Consider the following 17,641-nt stretch of genomic DNA (forward strand, 5'->3'; position numbering starts at 1 on the left):
GAGACGGGGTCTCGCTCTTGCTCAGGCTGGTCTCGAACTCCTGAGCTCAAACAATCCGCCCGCCTCGGCCTCCCAGAGTGCTAGGATTACAGGCCCAACCTGTAAAATTTGCTTTATGAATCTGTGTTCCTGTGGTAGGTGCATATATATTTAGAATTGCTATATCTTCTTGTTAAATTGCTCCCTTTACTATTATATAATTACCATCTTTGTCTTCCTTTACTTTTGTTGGCTTAAAGTCAATTTTATCTGATATGAGAATGGCGATACCTGCTCTCTTTTGATTTCCATTTGCATGGAATATTTTTTCATCCTTTCATGTTGAGTCTGTGTGCATCTTTGTCATTTATATGAGTTTCCTAGAGACAGCAGACAGTTGGGTTGTGTTTTCTCATCGATTCAGCTAGCCTATGTCTTTTGAGAGGAGCATTCAGACCATTAATGTTAAGTGATAGAATTGATATGTGGGATGTTGATCTGTTCATCCTGTTGGGTAGTACCTAATTGCTTTGTTTAACCTCTCGTGCTATTGTTTTATACGAGTTGTGAGTTTGGGGGTAGGTGTGGGTGATTTTATATCAAATTATCCATTTACATTTTGCATGACTGGTGGCTATCTGTTGTGTTTATTGGTGTATTTGCTTTTCTGAGTATTTCCTGCAGGGCTTGTCTGGTCATGGCAAATTCCCTCAGTGTTTGCTTGTCTAGAAAAGACTTACTTTCTCCATCAATTGTGAAACTTAGTTTTGCAGGATACAAAATTCTAAGCTGGCAGGTGTTCTGTTTAAAAAGATTGAAGATGGGATCCCATTGCCTTCTGGCTTGTAAAATTTCCACTGAGAAGTCTGCAGTTAGCTTTATGGGTTTTCCTTTGTAGGTAATTTGTTGCTTTTGTCTTGCTGCTTACAGAATTTTCTCCTTCATTTTGACTTTGGCCAGGTTGATTACTGTATGTCTTGGACATGTCCTGTTTTCCTGTTTTCTATAAATCTTCCTGGTGTTTAATGTCCATCTTGTATCTGTATGTCTGAATCTCTGTCAATACCAGCAAAATTTTCCTCAATAATTCCCTCAAATAGGTTTATCCATGCTTTTAGCTCTTTATTCTTCTCCCTCAGGAATGCCTATAATTTGAATGTTAGTTCACTTCACGTAGTCCCATTTCTCTGTCAGTGACTACTCAGACTTTTTTATACTCTTCTTTGCCTCTTTGCATGACTGGGTTTATCTTGAGAGCCTTGTCTTCAGCTCTGAGATTCTTTCTTCTCCTTGGTTTAGTCTGTTGAAGATTTTTGCTACATTTTAAAATTCCCTAAATGACTTATTTCTTTAAGTGCTTTTATATCCTATCTCATGTTTTCTAGCTCTTTAGCAACTTTTTCATTGATTTCCTGAAATTTTTTCTTTGGCTTCTTTTTGTTGTTTTTCAACTTTCTCATCAATTCCATTGATCTTATTTTCTATCCATATTCTGAATTCCATTTCTGTCATTTCAGCAATTTCCTTGTGGGTGGTGTCCACTACCGTAACTTCATTTTGTTCCCTTGGGGGTGCTGAACTATTTTGTTTTTTCACGTTGCCAGGGTTCTTTTGCTGGTTTCTTCTCATCTGGCTCTTCTTCTCTCAGCTCTGGGTTAATCGTTAATAGGCTTGCATGACACCTGTTCTCCTTTACTGGGAACTCTCCTGTTTCATTAGGGGATAGGGAGGACCCTAGATGGAACTTTTGTGTTGGGAATGTTGACCTGTCAGGGGAGGGACAGGTGCACTGAGAGCCTGTAAAACAGCTGTTCTGTTTTAACCCATTCCCCTGTGATTGTTATAGTTCAAGCCAGTGCTGGATGATCTTCATGTTGGGTGAAGGGTTGTTCCCCAGCTTGTCAGAAGTTCATATTGGGGGCTGGTTGAGACCCACTCCTTGGCGGCTGGTTTTGTGGAGGATTACTCTGCCTCAGGTCACCCAGGGGAGGTGACAGCAGCAGCTGAGTTAGTCCATTTAGGCAGTGGTTGTGGATGACCGGGCAGTGGGCCTTTGCTCGATCCAAGTCCAGGAGTAATGGCTGCTCATAGCTTGAGGGTCCTGAGTGAAGTGTTGGACCTTGGGAGTTTCCACCAGCCCAGCAGCAGTGGTCGGGACCCAATCGTGGGGTCTTGGGACCCAGGCTCAACTCTGGAATCCCAGGGGTGGTGATGTAGGCCCAATAGGGGCCCTGGAGTTACAGCGGCAGAGCCTTGGGCTCAGGCACAGTGAGAGTTTCAGAGCTGTCTCTGAGGATTACAGGGGAAGAGACACACATATGGAGGGCTGTTCTGCCAGAATGGAGACTTCTGCCCAGTCGTGCAGGTAGGAATTTGTCTTAGTGTCCCAGGGACCGCATAGGCAGGCAGGAGCTACTGGTTGGCCAAGGTTTTCCCCCCACACGTAGGACCCACTGAGGCTGTCACCCAAGGCTTCCCAGGTGGTTCCTCTGCTCAGATCCCATGCAGGGGAGGAGATGTGCTTAGTACCCAGTCACAGGGTACAATACAGGAGCTTCTAGTCTGTCTGCTCCCTCCCCAGCCCAACAGGGGTGATGCAAAGGCTACTGCTGGAAGGTTGAGTCCAGAGTGGACCTGGCTCCGTGCACCAGTGCAATCAGGATGGTATAGGTTGTAAAAACCCGGGTTTAGCAGCTACCAGATATCTGCTCCACCTGCTCTCTGGTGCAATGTCTCTGCACAGACTCTGAGCAGCTCCCCAATCAGCCCAGAGGTTTGTAGTAGAGGAGGGAGATCCCCAACAGCTCAAGCTGCCTGCAACTTTTATTTCTCTCCTAAAAATCAGTGCCCCCTCATGTTGCTTCTATTCTGCTGTCTTCCCCTCTTCCCAGCAATGTGAATTGTTTTGGGACCCACAGCTTAATCTCTGAGTTGATGGCTGGTGTTTTTGAGTTAAGAATTGGCCATGTCCTGTTTGATTGAGTCAGTAGATGCTGTAATGAGCTATACAGTTGTTCTCCCTGTCAGTGGTTGATGCTTGCAGGAAAGAGCCAACTTCAGAGATGTTGTTTTGTGCCTGTTAATAGGCTCTAGCCCCTTAGGAGAAGCATTTGAATGCCCTAGGCAGTGGGAGCAGCCCTGTAGCTCCCAGGGGATTGCTTATTCTCCACCACAGCAGAGGTGAATGGAGGAGTGAGACCAGATGGAGTTGGATGAGCCTAGAAGGCTCTGCAAAGTTTCAGCAGGGCTCAAAGATCATTTCCCAGGCTCTGGCAAAAGCTGCTGGGAGGGGGCTGCAGTGGCCTCTCCAAACTGGAAAGACTGCTTGTGGGAGAGGAGCCGTCTGTAATTCACTAACTGGCTATTGGGAATAAGCTCTGCTGCGAGAGTCTCCCAGCAGTGTCTGTTTGCAAATGGGCACCCAAACATGCCACACTCAGCAGCAATGACACCATGGGCTGGGAACTTCATGCCAGGGGACCTGCCCTAGTCTGACAGCGTGACTTTCCTATGGGGGCATAGGTGCTCCACCAGATAGCCGTGGCTCAGACCCACACTGTACTCTCCCATGAGTTCTGCCCACATGGGCTCCCTTGCCTCCCGAGTCAAGCTCTCAAATCTCTCCTTTGTGCCCCCTAGCAACCACTCCAGTCCTGGGGGCATAGGATCCAGCCTACATGTCTAACCTGCTGGTGTGCATCTCCAGGGAGTGACAGCAGGCAGGGAACTCCTATACCAGGCACCCTTGGGTCCACTGCAGGTCCCCAAGGGGAAAGATGTGGGTCCTACTCTCCATGAAAACTTCAGACTAGAGGAGGCCACAGCTGATGAGAGGCAGCCAATCCAAAAGTCTCAATCTGCCCTCCCAGCTACAGTGGATAGGGGAGAAGTGGGGAAGGAGAAGAGTCTGAATGGAAGATAGCCAGGGCTCCGGCTCTTCTAGTCTCTCTCCTTAGAAGGAAGCCTGCAGGGAATGTCCAAGCTCTTGGATCACACTAGTTATCCACACAATTCAGTGGTTGCAGCAGTGCCTGGGCTCATAAGGGTGGAAAAGCTTCCAAACAATTCAGTAGCCTGCCGATTACCAAAGGTGTATGGGAAGGAGAAATGGAATCCCCCTTACCGCTTCACTGGACTCCGAGCCTCTCTGGGTTTGATCCTCACTGATATCTTTTCTTCTTTTTCCTTTTCCTGTTCTGCTTCACAGTTTCCTTCCATGAAGTGCCCAGCAGGCTCTGGCACTTCTTCCTCCGAACTATACCTGAACTGTGCCCATTCCCCCTTCTCCTTTATCTGAAACCCTTCCTTCCCTCTGGGACACTCTGGCAAATAGTGTCTCTAGTCAGCCTTCTTGCTCTCTTTCTCCTAGCCATTAATTTTCTGTGAGTTAAAATCTACATATGAATTTCAAACCAGACTGGGAGATGGAGGGATAAAATGGAAATTAATTCCATCCATAATAAGAGCAAAAAATGTGAAGTTAAAACTCAAGAAAACTGCAAATCTCCAAAAACCTAGCAGTTTGCTGGAAGGAAAGATGGTGTAAAGATGAATTCTTCCAAAATTAGGTTAGAAGTTTAATGTAATTCAAATCAAAATCCAAACCAGACATTTTTTAACTTTTCAAAAAGATTCTAAAAATCAAAATCATCTGATAGAATAAACAGCCAAAAATAGTTTTAAAATATTTAGAAAAAAATAAAGAGGAGTGAAGAGGATCCATCTATTAAAATATTACTTATATATTTTAAAGTCACAGTAATTAAACATGTGACATACTGATACAAGATGTAATGAAATAGTCTAGAAGAACAGCCTAAAATATATTTAACTCATGATTCCCACCAACTTCCCACACCTGGTCAGAAAAAGGTGGCTTTAAATAAATGGTGGTAGGGCAATAGTTCACTTGTTTTTGGGGGAGAGGGAAAGGAGATGTGGTAAGAAGGAAATGTCCTTAATTTTTACTCCAATGAAGAAATGAATAGATTCCCCTGGTTTTTAATCCTGGCAATAGATATAGGAGATAACAAAAAAAGAGATGCCCAGCTTCCCTTGTGCGAGGTGGTGGCACAAGCTCTGGAGTATAAATCCCTGCTCATTCACCATTTATTTAACAAATAATTTTTGAGCTATTCGAGGAGCTGCAATGCAGTATGGACAAGAGAGAAAAGCTCCTTGAACTCATGGAACAGAAGCTCCTTCTGTTGGAGGAGACAACTGATAAATATGTAAACACACAAAGGGAAGGTGTCCAATAATGCTAAGTCCTAAGTAGAAGGTTAAGCAGGGCAGAGATGAAGAGTCCTGGACATTTGGGAGTTCTCTGAGCAAATGTCTTCTGAACTGAGACCCAATGGGCAAGCAGGAAAAAGGCAAAGATCTAAAGCAAGGGCTTTCTAATACATGCAAGGCCCTAGGGTGGAAATGACCTTGACAAGTTCAGAGGGTAGATAAAGAATGAGAGAGGGAGTGCAAAAAAGATCAATGTCCATGATCACCTCCTGGACCAAGAAAGGAACTGTCTTCTCTCCACCTGCCAGGGCAGGTTTGGTCAAAGGTGACATTCCTAGCATTCCCCTCCTCCATCACCCTCTCCAGGCCCTGATGTAGCCATTCCTGGATGGCCTACGTCTGTGGTCCCTAACCCCTGGGCTGCAGACTAAGCCACCGAGCTCCACCACCTCCCTCAACCCCCAGTCTGTGGAAAAATTGTCTTCCATGAAATTTAGGAATGAGGTTGAGGGGGGACAGCAGGAGGTGAGTGGTGGGCAACAAGCATCTGTATTTATAGCTGCTCCCCATCGCTCACATCACCACCTGCGCTCCACCTCCCCCGTCCCCCAGCCCCAGTCCATGGAAAAATTATCTTCCGTGAAACTAGTCCATGAAACCGGTGCCAAAAAGGTTGGGGACCGCTAGCCTACATCAAAGAATAGTGGACACCGCCAAAGAAGGACAAAATATAATCTCGAGGAAACATGCAGACCATTGGGTTTAATTCTGGAACTAAATTACAGATAAACTTTTTAAAATTCATTTTTTAGTCATAATTTAAAAAGGAAAATCTTAATTCTTTCATAAATGGCCTTGGCCATGAAGACCTTGATGACTGAAGAACCCATACCTTCCTGGAGATCAGTTCTCCTCTAATCTCTGTTACGTGTAATTGTTTCAGTTTATTATACATGCTAATTTATTAAGTTCATGTTCCAGTTTCTTTCTACAGTTCTGTGCCACCCTCTTCCATCAAGTCACTCTTCAGGGACATGAGTCTGTTCATGGAGAATGTATTTTGACGGGTTTTAGTGGCATCGCCAGAGTGCCTTATGTTTCATGAGAACTGAAACATATTTGCACTGAATTTTTCTAGCAGATTTCTGTCAACTATTTAGGAGGACATATGGAGTTTCTTTTCTTACCTTTGAAAAGAAGAAAAATACATGAAATCAGGGCATTTGGACAAATGTCCTTGCTTGCTCTGGCAGTTTGATGGAAGCATTTCATAGAGCAATGACAGCGTCTGCAACATGAGACGAGTAGTGAGTAGACTGGGAGTCTGGATTATGCTTAGACTTTCTTATACAGCACATTCTTGCTCACTCTGGTGGTCGTTGGCTGCACTGGAAGGCTCTGAACAGGAGCTCTTCACTGGCTAGGTCACATACTCTGTTGTGTGGCTTGGTGGTTGGCGTGCCAAATCTATGCACTTATTCGATTGGCGTCAGTTGGTAGAGGCTGCAGAATGACCCAGGGGCTTGTTGTGGTTAGACCTTTCTCTTGCTGATCTGTTGTTCACTGGTGTGACTGTGCCCTCAGATTCTGTTTCTCCACTACTTTCTACACTCCACTGGGTCTGGGGAATTATGCACATGGAGGAGGTGGGGTGACAGGTGGGAAGGAGCATGGGCTGTGGAGACCAACGTCTCTGGGCTCAAATCCCAGCTCTGCATCTTCTTCACTGAGCCAGGTAGTCTCTTCTTCTCTAAAGATGGAAGTAAAATATCAACAATGCCAGGTTGTTGTGAGGGTTAAATGCAATAACGGGAAGCCTGAAGTCATACCTTCTCATACCTAATGAGAAGCACGGGACGGACCCACATTAACTATGAGCTGGCTTCCTTCCTTCCTTCTCTTCCCTCCTGAAGGAGTCTCTCCGGCAAAAGGAGAAGGTGTGGCCCCATATTTATTTTATGCAACTCGAACTACTACAGAGTTTTTCAGCTCTGCCTGTAATTCCTCCATTCACCCCTTTGTGTTCAAACATACCTTTAGATGACCCTTATTAAAGTTTCCTGCTGCTTGGGGTGTCCCCTGTCCCTATTGTCCCCCTAAAGAACATTCACGAATCACAGGCTGAAAGGAGCACTGGAGGGTCACACATTTTTACCAATGTCTTGATTTTACTAAAGCCAGCTATGAAGATTGTATCCCTTCACCACCACCACCCCAGCCCAGGAAACTTGACATCAAAAATAATAAACTTAAAATAAAAATTAAATAAATGACTTGGACTCTGTTCCATTTTTGGCATTTGGTAATCACCTAATTTCTTGGTTTGTAAGAAAAGGAGCTTTGAAATGTCATAGTTTTCGTTATTTAAAATGTCTAATGTGCCCTTCCTTCCCTCCTGGTATTTAAATCTTTAATGTATCAGTTTCTTCCAGATCACGCAGCTGGAAAGCACAGCAGCGTCTCACCATCTCCCTCGTCCACACTCTGCAGCCACAGCGTTTTCTCAGTGCTCCTCCCAGAATGTTGCACCTTTGATGATTTTATCCCTACTCTAGCTGCCCCCCCTCAGGTCTTGTGACCTTTGATTTGAGCTGCAGTTACAGTTTCCTACACTTCTTTCCACCTCCAGTTTTCCCCAGCCCTAACTCTGTTCCTCCTGTAGCAGTCAGAACTACCTTTCCAAAGCACAGGTTTTCTCTCATGCCGACACGCTAAGAGCCTGGGCTCTGAAACCAGGCAGACCCAGGTGGAAGTCCCGGCTCCTTCAGGGCAAACCACATCACCCCTCTAAACGCCAGGTCCTCATTTGCCAGAGAGAGTGATCACAGTACCTGTATCATAGCGTGGTCAGGAGAGTTCAATGAGGCAAGGCAAATAAAGTGCTTATTCCAGAGCCTGGCACGTAGCGCTCAGTAAATGACAGTTACTGATAACAACTGCAGCAAGAACCTGCAGTAGCACCTCGTTGCCAGCAGTACAAACCCCCCAAACTCCGAGGCTGGCATCAGGGCACTGTAGGGCTGGCCTCCCTGTTATCTCCCACAGCTTGCCCTGGGCACAGCGCCACTGACTCAGCATCTTTCTTGTGCTTCCAGACCTCACTCCAAAGTCACATGCTAGCAGACCTGCTTGTCCTCTCGGCACGTCCACGGCCTGTAGCTCACAGTGCAGGGGAGGACTTGTCTTTGCTACCTGCTGTCATCCCCTGACCTTTCCCTGCTCTGTTCTCCAAGGATAGGCCCAGGGCTTCTTTGCTTCTGCATCCCTGCAGGGCCCAGCGCCCGTCCTCACTACGTGTCAGTGTGTAGGGTTCAGTCTGCCCCCAGTAAAAGGGAAACGCGGGGTCCTCCGTCATCTTTCTTGTTACTCATCAGAACTGGGAAACAACAGAATGAGAAACGTAAAACCTCTCTCTCTCTCTCTCTCTCTCTCATAGGTTGATTACTGTCATATTTTAGGACGGATTGTTCTGTGTTCTGTAATTACATCTTTTTTGGTGTTAAGTTATCCTTCATGAAATTATGGTGGTGGTAAGCAATAGTACATTAAAATGGCTTTTTTCTTTTTAAAATATTCTTATTTTGCAAAAGAAAAAAACCTGGGAAACAAAGAGCAGCAAAATGTAACTTTTTTGGATAATCATAAAATTCATTCTTGGAAACACTAAGAAGGCAAGGAAAGCTGTTTCAGGAGTACAGTGCATAATGAGAGGCGCTAAGCCACCAGGCCGTCGCCAATAACATGCCCACCTCCAGCCAGGAAATAGGCCTACAGAGCAAGTGTGGGGTGCTCGAGGAGGGGCCCATAGCTCTGGACTCAGACACTGTGTGGACACCTGACACATGCTGTCTAATCTTCTGAAAAGCCTCTTGAGCTAGATGATGCTATCTCCATTTCACTGCTGAGGCTCAGAGAGGTTGAGTTATTTGCCCAGTCACACAGGCAGTGTAAACTGAATTTCTCAGAACTCATGGGCATTTTTATGCAAAGGAGGAGGTCATATTGGCATCAGTCCCCAGTGGGAAATCACAGGACCACAGCATCCCCCTTTGTCTCCCTCTGTTGTTTTGGGGAATCTTAGGGGAGGGTTCTGCCATGTGCCAATAAATAGCCCTCTTGTATAATAGGTGCCCACTCAGGGCCTCATTGATGTCTCGAGCTGGCACAGCCCCTGAAGGACTAGCCTCACCAGGCCACTGCCACCCCGCCACTCTGGGAACCCGACCCTGCCCAGTGCCTTCCACAGACTGGCTCCAGAGCAGCAAGACCTGGGCCATTCGTGACTTTGGTGGGCCTAGGCACTTTTGCCTTCATGGGCCCCTTCCTCTATAAAAGAAATTAAAAAATCATATTTTATACTTGTGTTGCTCTAAATATTAATATACTAATATGTATTAAAACATGTTTCTGGAGCAAAGAGTTCATTCTTTTCCCTGTAATTTTAAAAGAAAGTAAAACATGTTCATGGGCCCCTAAAAGAATGATGGGCCCTAGGCTGGGTGCCCACTATGCCTAACGGGTAGGGAGGTCCTTTGCAGGACCCTGCAGTGGCAGTTCCCTCGCCAGTGCCCCTCCCTGTTTCTTCATTGACCCACAGACCCTGAGCATGCTGCTTGCTTCTGTATGTCTCCAAACCCAAATGTCAATGTCACTTCAGCTTCTACCTGTTTCGCCTTTTTGCTCTTGTTATAGGTGTCAGAACAGTCCCTGAGGTGGAGCTAGGAAAATCTCTCTTCTGCCCCAGACACCTGTAGACATCATTTAATCCTCAAAGGTTTTTCTCCCACATTATATTGTATCAAGACTTATAGCACATTACATAAGGAGATACCAGGACCTGTGGCATAGACCAGCACACTACATGCAGCCAGACACTGACTGTCTGAGCCCAGCTGAGACAGACAGACACACAGGCACACAAGTGCCAGGGGCAAGCTGGGGCTGAAATCCCCCCTCTTTAATTCCAAAGTGGTCTCTCTCTCTCTACGAAGACAGACATCTTATGATTAGAACATGCTTCTGAGGCTCACACGTTCACAAGCCTGAGATATTCTGGCAAAGGAGCATTCCTGTTTATTCCAGCTCAAAATGAGTTTGCATTTCTTTATCCAGCACAAAGATTTGAAATGAATCATAATGCTGGGGAAAGCTCAGGAGAATTTGCAAAGATCGTTAATAAGCAGGTATATCTAGTGTTTAGAATGAAAATATTTTCTTCTTTGGAATGCTATAGGCTCAGAATCTACGCTGGCAATACCTTGCATTCTGCATGTCTTTAGAAAATAATTTATCAGGAAGAGTAAATGGAGTAAGAATTTCTTTGTGGCAACATGTTTTATATAAAGAGAAAGTGCATGGAGTAAGGATAGAGAGATCTCTAAGACTAAAGTTTGTGGGATGTGAGACAAAAAGCAAAGAAGTCTTGCTTTGCCCTGTAGTCCCTAGAGAGAAAAGAATAAGCTGGGATTTGTGGCATGGGTCCCGACTTGGTCTTCTTTTCAGGGTCCGTTGAAATGGCCGCTGTGGCAGGGCCCCAGTCTTGGAATGGCAAATAACTTTATCAAAGGTCTTCTTTGGTACCATTGTCAGTTATGAGCCAGGCTGGGAGTGTGAGGTCTTTGTTAAGGTTGACGCTAGTCTTGCATCCTCCTTGATGAGCAATTGAGGAAACTCTGCCTCGGGCAGAGAGGAGTCAGAGCATCTTACCTTCCTGTAACTCCGCCATGTGGTTCTGTTGTGGGCTTGCAACTCAGGTGTGCTTCTCATCATCTTCTGTTCTCTGAGTGGTGGACTGTTTCAGCCCCCATGGTTGTGAAGCTGACTTTATGGATTTGATGTTCCCAATGGGGCTGTGACACAGGCTGAACCCTCAAAGTGGACACCTGCTCTCTCAGAGCTGAGCATTGGTCATCAGGAGACCAAGAGCGTGGGCACATCAGAGCAAACCCATCCCACAGGGATCGACAACTCAAAGTACGTGCTCTGCTCTGTTCATGCCAAAGGCATGTGGGCATGTACTTGCCATTTTTAAAGAGAATCATGATGTATCTAGCACTTAATAAATTTGTTGTTCAATTTGTATTTGTTTGATCACTAGAAGGTTGAATTTTGTTACATGGGTTTATGAGCCATTTTCATTTCAGCACCTGTGGGCCCGTTGGCTGCAAGTGTCTTTGAGGCCCATCTTCCTGTTCTGCAGTAGACACCTACTCTGTCAGCTGACTGTCCCCACACCTTCACCTCTCCCTTATTTGCTATCATGAAACTCACATTTGGTCTGCCTTGTAATTAACATCTGGAGTCAAGTCGGCTACCGTGTGGACTGCTCCGGCTGGGCTCCCGACTCGTGCTTCGTTTGTGCCATTCAGCTCGTCCCTCTGGTGCTGTGAGCAGCAGAAGCAGAAAGGATCCTTGAGCTTTTCATTTCTCCCACATACAGGGCTCCCTATCAGCCACCTCTGAATCTCCACCGGCTTTTCATCTGAACAAATCCCCGTCCAGTGCTAAATATAGCTTTTTTAACATAGTTGTAGAAAGTGCTTTCCACTTTTCTCTAGCCTGGGCAGGAAACAGGACGTTTACATGACAAGTCAGCATTAGCCCTGTAAGAAACCTTCTGATTTCTTTTATTGGCCAGTGAGTGCACTAAGGAACAGGGAGGTTAGGTAGCCTGCTCTTGTCCTACAGCTAGTTAAATTCCAGTTATCTCAAACTCCAGGAGGTGCACTGTCCACTCCCACCCTTGAGTCCAAGCAAACAGCCCATTCCTAGGTCACAGACAAGAAGCACTGATTCCCTATAGGTGGGAAATTATTGTGGATTCCAGTTTGCATTTCCCGGTGGAAAGCAAAACTGGGACACCAACCAACCAAGAGATCTTGTCCAGTTTTCATATAATTTTTTCAGTCACTTCTGCCAGATGGAGAGTAGTTCCCTTCTGAAGTGGTCCAGGTCTTCAACCTTCCAGGTGAAGCAGTGTGCTCTCCTCAGACCAGCTGCCAGGGACTCCCCACTCTGACTTAAGGGCAAATGCAAGTGCTTTCAGGGGCCAGGACAGTATGTCAGTGTGCCAATGGATGGGGTGGGGCCACAGGCATGCCAGGAGAGCAGGGATTTCATCTACACAAATTTCCAAATAGTCCAGGGTCATTAAAGAGTCAAGGTTATTAATGGGAAAGATTTAAGAGATGCTTAAACAGAAAGAGTGATCTCCTCCCTGACTCCAACTGAACATGTGATCAAAGGGACAAGTGTGTAAATTTTCACGCTTTCCCTTCCATCATGCTGTGGTCTAGCTTTATTTTTCTGAACCCCTTCATCATATGTCTTTCTTTTCAAAAGATATACAAAGACACCCTGTCTACGAAATAAGGCGCAAACTTTCTAAATACATGTTTGATTTCTAAGAGAAGGGTAACTGACATAGCTGCTTTCATACATACAAGGTTGCCTTTTTTTATATGGAGTCCTGTTGGCTCATAAGCTGCACATCTATGTTCAAGGCAGAAACAAGCTGGGAGTGGAGGAGGGCATCAGATGCATCTTTTCCCCTGATTAGGAAACAAACACTGTTCTAGAAAACCCTCAGTAGGCCTCTCCTCTAGGCTCACTGTCAGAACTATGTCACAGGACTACCCCAAGCTGTGAGGGAAGCTGGGAAATAGAGTATTTTTCTGTTCACCTCCATGGTAGAAGAAAGCAAGGGAGAATGGGGTTGAGATAGTGTGTGAGCTAACACGGTGTCTACTCAGAAACTGCAGAGAAACTCTTTTCCCAGATGACAAAAATGACTTCCAGAAATGGGAAATAACTTGACCAAGGTCCCATAACTGGATAAAGTTAGAGCCAGATGTGGAGCCCAGGTCTCCTAACTCCCAGTCTAGAAAGCTACCCACTTGACCACATTGTAGACAGTTTGACACAGTCTGCAACTGAAGTTATACTGAGCAAGTAGGATATCACCCAGCAAATGAGACAGTAGATAGTAAACTATCAGCAGTGGACAGAGGACATACAGCTTCCACTTGTGTTCTCCTTCCTCCCTCCCTCCCTAAGAATCTGAAATAATTCATCGTGAGTCACAGAAACTAGGCCAAGTCAAATCGGTCCTCCTCTGAGGTCCCTTCTGCTGCGTGGATTTTTATCTTCTCATTCCTTCAGCACATTGGTGTTTGTGTGTGGTATTGCAGAATCGATCTCATGATGACGAGTGTCACGATAATGTAGAATTCCTGTGTCGTTGTTAATGTGCTGTTCTTGTCTTCTGTCCCTTTCTGTTATTGGACCAAACAGAAGTATTCTGCTGTTTCTCTCTGCAACATCTCCACAGAAGTCCTGAAAGTCATCAATGCCACAGAGGAGCTGATAGCAGAGTCTACAGGGCCCTGGGAGTCCCCACCAGCCCCTCCTGACAGAGAGAAGGGGACATTTCCTCTTGGGACAGACCAAGTGAGACTGGACGAGCAGCTGACTTCCCTGGAAGAAAACGTAAGAGGGTGTGGTTGTGCCTTGTCAAGGGTGAATGTGTTCAAAGAAGAAGCTGATGAAGTTGTAGCTCATCACAAAGAGTGTGAGGACACACACACACCATCACCACACCACAGTAGATAAATTCTCAGGAAGGGCCTTAGGCTTGGTTCCCCAGGAGCAGACCCTGAGAAAGGGATTTGTATGCAAGTGACTTGTTAGGAAAGTGCTTGTTAGGGAGGTTGGTAAGGGAAGAGGGAAGGGAAGGGAGAGGAATCTAAGCAAGGGTATGATCTTACACAAAGAGTAGCTTCATCCTGGCCCTGCAGGGAGCTCTGGAGTGTAAGTTGCATCTCAGAGTTTTCCTGACCTGGGGCAAAGGAACTGGCCCTTCCTACAGCCAGCAGGCACTTCAGTCTCTCTGCATGCAGGGGAAGCGTCTCCAGTAGCAGTCACCCACATAGATGAGAGCTGCTGGGAGCAAAAGCACAGTGCCACTTGGTGGGCAGGGAGGAGGGTATATAGTAGCTATACCAGAGATCCAAGGGGATCAGATGGAGTTTTGTCAATGCCACCACAGGTGAGGAGGATGGTGGCCAAAAGAACTTAGGTTACTCCACCCAGTCTGCCCTGATTCCCTAACTTAAGATACCAACACAGTCATCTACCTTTTCTGTTTCCAGTGAATCACCCAAGCCTCCCTGTGCCATTAGCAACAGGAAGCCGACTTCCTTCCTCCTGAGGCTACCACACTCCGCACCAGAATTTTCCAAGCACTCTGAGAACTAAGACCCTATTGCATTACCTGCATTACCTTGTGACCACGTTTGGACCCCAGACTCTGCCACATCACTCCTCCCCCACATTCCTGTCCTTGTCCTCACCCTCTGCCTCAACAAGGAGGCCAACTAGCCATTGCTGGTGGACCTGGCTGACCAAGAGGAAAATGCCTAACATCAAGTATATTTAAAATTACATTTTGTCCTTGGAAATAAAACATTTAGCACAGTGCTTGGCACAAAATGAGTACCCAATAAAAGTTAGATATTCTTATTAGTATTTGACAAGCATGTCATCAGCCAGCTCCTATAATGATCCCATTAATATGCACTAAGGAATAAGTTGTTAAAAGTGGTTCCAACCTTAATAACAAACACTCCTAGCTCTTTCTCTCATCCTGGGACAAGTGTACATTGGCTGCTTTCAAGAGGAAGACACTTGAGAAAGAAAGGAAATAAAATAAGTCCTGTGGGTGATTTTGCTTTGTTGAAAAATCACCTGTTTTCACCGAAGTGTAGGCAGGATGGCCCAGAAGTCTCAGCTGCCTTGGTCGTCCTGCTTTCACTCATTGCTCCGTCTGGGGGTTCTGATGCCGGCTGGCGGGGCCCTCCCTGGTGCCAGCTCCTTTCCTGCCAGAAGGCAACCTTGCCTGAGGGTCAGGGCTACAGGGCAGGGAGGTGGGATCTACCAGGTTTCTGGAAAGGAGGGAAGGGGTGAAGGGGAAGGTCCTCAGACTTGCTCATACACTGTAGGAAGGTTATAGGCCATCAGCCAGGTCAGCTGGTTCCCTGAGGAAATTTGTACATCTCTGAAAGCAAAATCAAATGAATGTGCTGGGGGGAAAAAGACAGCGCTTAAATTTACTCTTCTTCAAATTCAGTTCCATGTAGTTTATACTCCTAAAAGGCATTTGCAAATACAATTACAGTCACGCGCCCCGTAACGACATTTTGGTCAATGACAGGCTGCGTATGCGACGGTGGTCCCATGAGATTATAATGGAGTGAAGAATTCCTATGGCCTAGTGCCTAGTGACATTGTAGCCATCGGAGAGTCATAGGACAATGCATTGCTCACACGTTTGTGGTGATGCTGGTGTAAACGAACCTACTGCACTGCCAGTCCTATAAAAGTATAGCGCATACAATTATGTGCAATACATAATACTTGATAATGGTAATAAAAGACTATGTTACTGGCTTATGTATTGACTATAGTATACTTTTTATGGTTATTTTAGTGTGTACTACTTCTACTTAGATTTTAAAAAAAAGTTAACTGTAAAACAGCCTCAGGCAGGAGGCAGGTCCTTTAGGGGGTATTCCGGAAGGCATTGTTATCACAGGGGATGACAACTCCACCAGTGTCATTGCCCCTGATGACCTTCCAGTGGGACAAGATGTGGAGGTGGAAGACAGTGATACTGACGATCATGACGCTGCGTTGGCCTAGGCTAATGTGTGTGTTTGTGTCTTAATTTTTAACAAAAAAGTTTAAAAGGTAAAAAACAATTAAAAATTTTAAAAATAGATAAAAGCTTCTCAAAATAAGGATATAAAGAAAGAAAATATTTTTGTACAGCTGTGGAATATGTCTGTGTTTTAATCTAAGTATTATTACAAAAGAGTCAAGCTGAAAAAAATTTAAGTTTATCAAGTAAAAAAGTTACAGTAAACTGAAGTTTATTATTAAAGAAAAATACTTTTTTAATAAATTTAATAGAGTCTAAGTGCACAATGTTTGCAAAGTCTATAGTAGTGTACAGTACACTACTTCACATTCACTCACCACTCACTCGGTGGCCCACCCAGAGCAACTTCCAGTCCTGCAAGCTCCATTCATGGTGAGTGCTCTGTACAGAAGGACCACTTTTGGTTTTTTATACCATATTTTTACTGTACCTTACTATGTTTCGATACACAAACATTTGCCAATGTTTTACAGTTACCCGCAGTATGCAGTACAGTAGCGTACTGTACGGGTTTGCAGCCCAGGAGCAATAGTTTACACCATGTAGTCTGGGTGTGTAGTAGGCTATGCCATCTAGGTTCGTGTTAAGTACACTCTAGGATGTTCACACAACAAAATCACCTAACGACATATTTTTCAGAATGTATCCTGTCATTAATTGATGCATGACTGTATTTTGTTAAAGGACTCCATAATTTCCTCATTTCCGTTCAAGAAAGAAAAAGATTTTGGCCCCCAAGTGAGAGTCTGCCAGCTGGAAGCGGGGGTGAGGTGGATGTGACTGATGACTTGGAGTTCAGGAGAGCTCCCCTTGCCCCTTGGGGAGTCGCTGTGAGTGTTTGGTTTGGCATAACAGGGGTGTCTGCTGGTAACGGATTTTCCTATCCTTCTGACTTGTGAGGAAAGAAACAGTACGATAGATTATTATATGTAAATATCCACAATCATTGAGTGTTTCAGTAAATGCCTGATGATGAGAATTTTGCAACACTCTAGACCAGGGGTGACACTGAGAGATCTGGACATTAGCCACTCAGGCCGTAGTCACCATCCCCAGTTGGCATGGCCCTGCTCCCAAAGCTGGTATCAAATCAAGGCAGGTGATTCCATTTTTCTAGACCCAGTAGAGTCACCCCTGCTTTAGGGGTTCCCTAGTGAATGCTGTTCCCAGAAATCAGGAAATGTTATTAGAGATATTTTTTCATAGAAGTTGAAACAACAAATCAAAATGATTCAAGATAAAAAATGCCAATATTTGTTTCACTTTAAAAGGTACAGACTCTCTCCCTTTGAGCGCCCATAAAACCTAAATGTGCGTCTGTCTGACCACTTCCCTTATTTGCTGTCCTTTCTGTTCACTCGTTTATCTCCTATTAGACCAGCGCTACCAACATTTGGGTGAGGTAATGCTTTGTGTGGGGCTGTCCGGTGCATTGTAGGATGTTTGGCAGCACCCCTGGTGTCTACCTACTAGCTGCCAGTAGCAGTGCCCCCCTAGTGTGACAGTCAAATATGTCTCCAGAGACTGTCAAATGTTAAGGGGTGGGTTGGGGCAAAATCACCCCCAGGTTAGGAACCAGATGCATAAGTTCCTGTAGCCCCAGCCCTCAGCCCCAGAGCCTGGCACAGAGGAGGCCCTAAGCAAATATTTAGCTGATGTATGACTACATCAGAGGAATGAAGCCCTTTTTCAAAAGAAGAAACGTTTCAC

General features: G+C 45.4%; 1 protein-coding gene across 4 annotated transcripts in view; it reads left to right on the forward strand.

Moving 5' to 3' along the window:
• MYRIP (myosin VIIA and Rab interacting protein) overlaps positions 1-17,641 on the forward strand; it is a 344,233-nt gene that overhangs the window by 309,091 nt on the left and 17,501 nt on the right. For 3 of the 4 annotated variants that reach the window (XM_012644759.1, XM_012644902.1, XM_012644969.1), the window contains one exon: positions 13,507-13,701. The exons of the other annotated variant lie outside the window; for it this stretch is intronic. In XM_012644759.1, the coding sequence (XP_012500213.1) occupies positions 13,507-13,701 (195 nt within the window). The remainder of the gene's footprint in view (positions 1-13,506; positions 13,702-17,641) is intronic. 4 annotated transcript variants of the gene reach the window in all.

This window comes from Propithecus coquereli, unplaced genomic scaffold, assembly GCF_000956105.1.
Source record: "Propithecus coquereli isolate 6110/MARCELLA unplaced genomic scaffold, Pcoq_1.0 Scaffold1, whole genome shotgun sequence".
Lineage (NCBI taxonomy): Eukaryota > Metazoa > Chordata > Mammalia > Primates > Indriidae > Propithecus > Propithecus coquereli.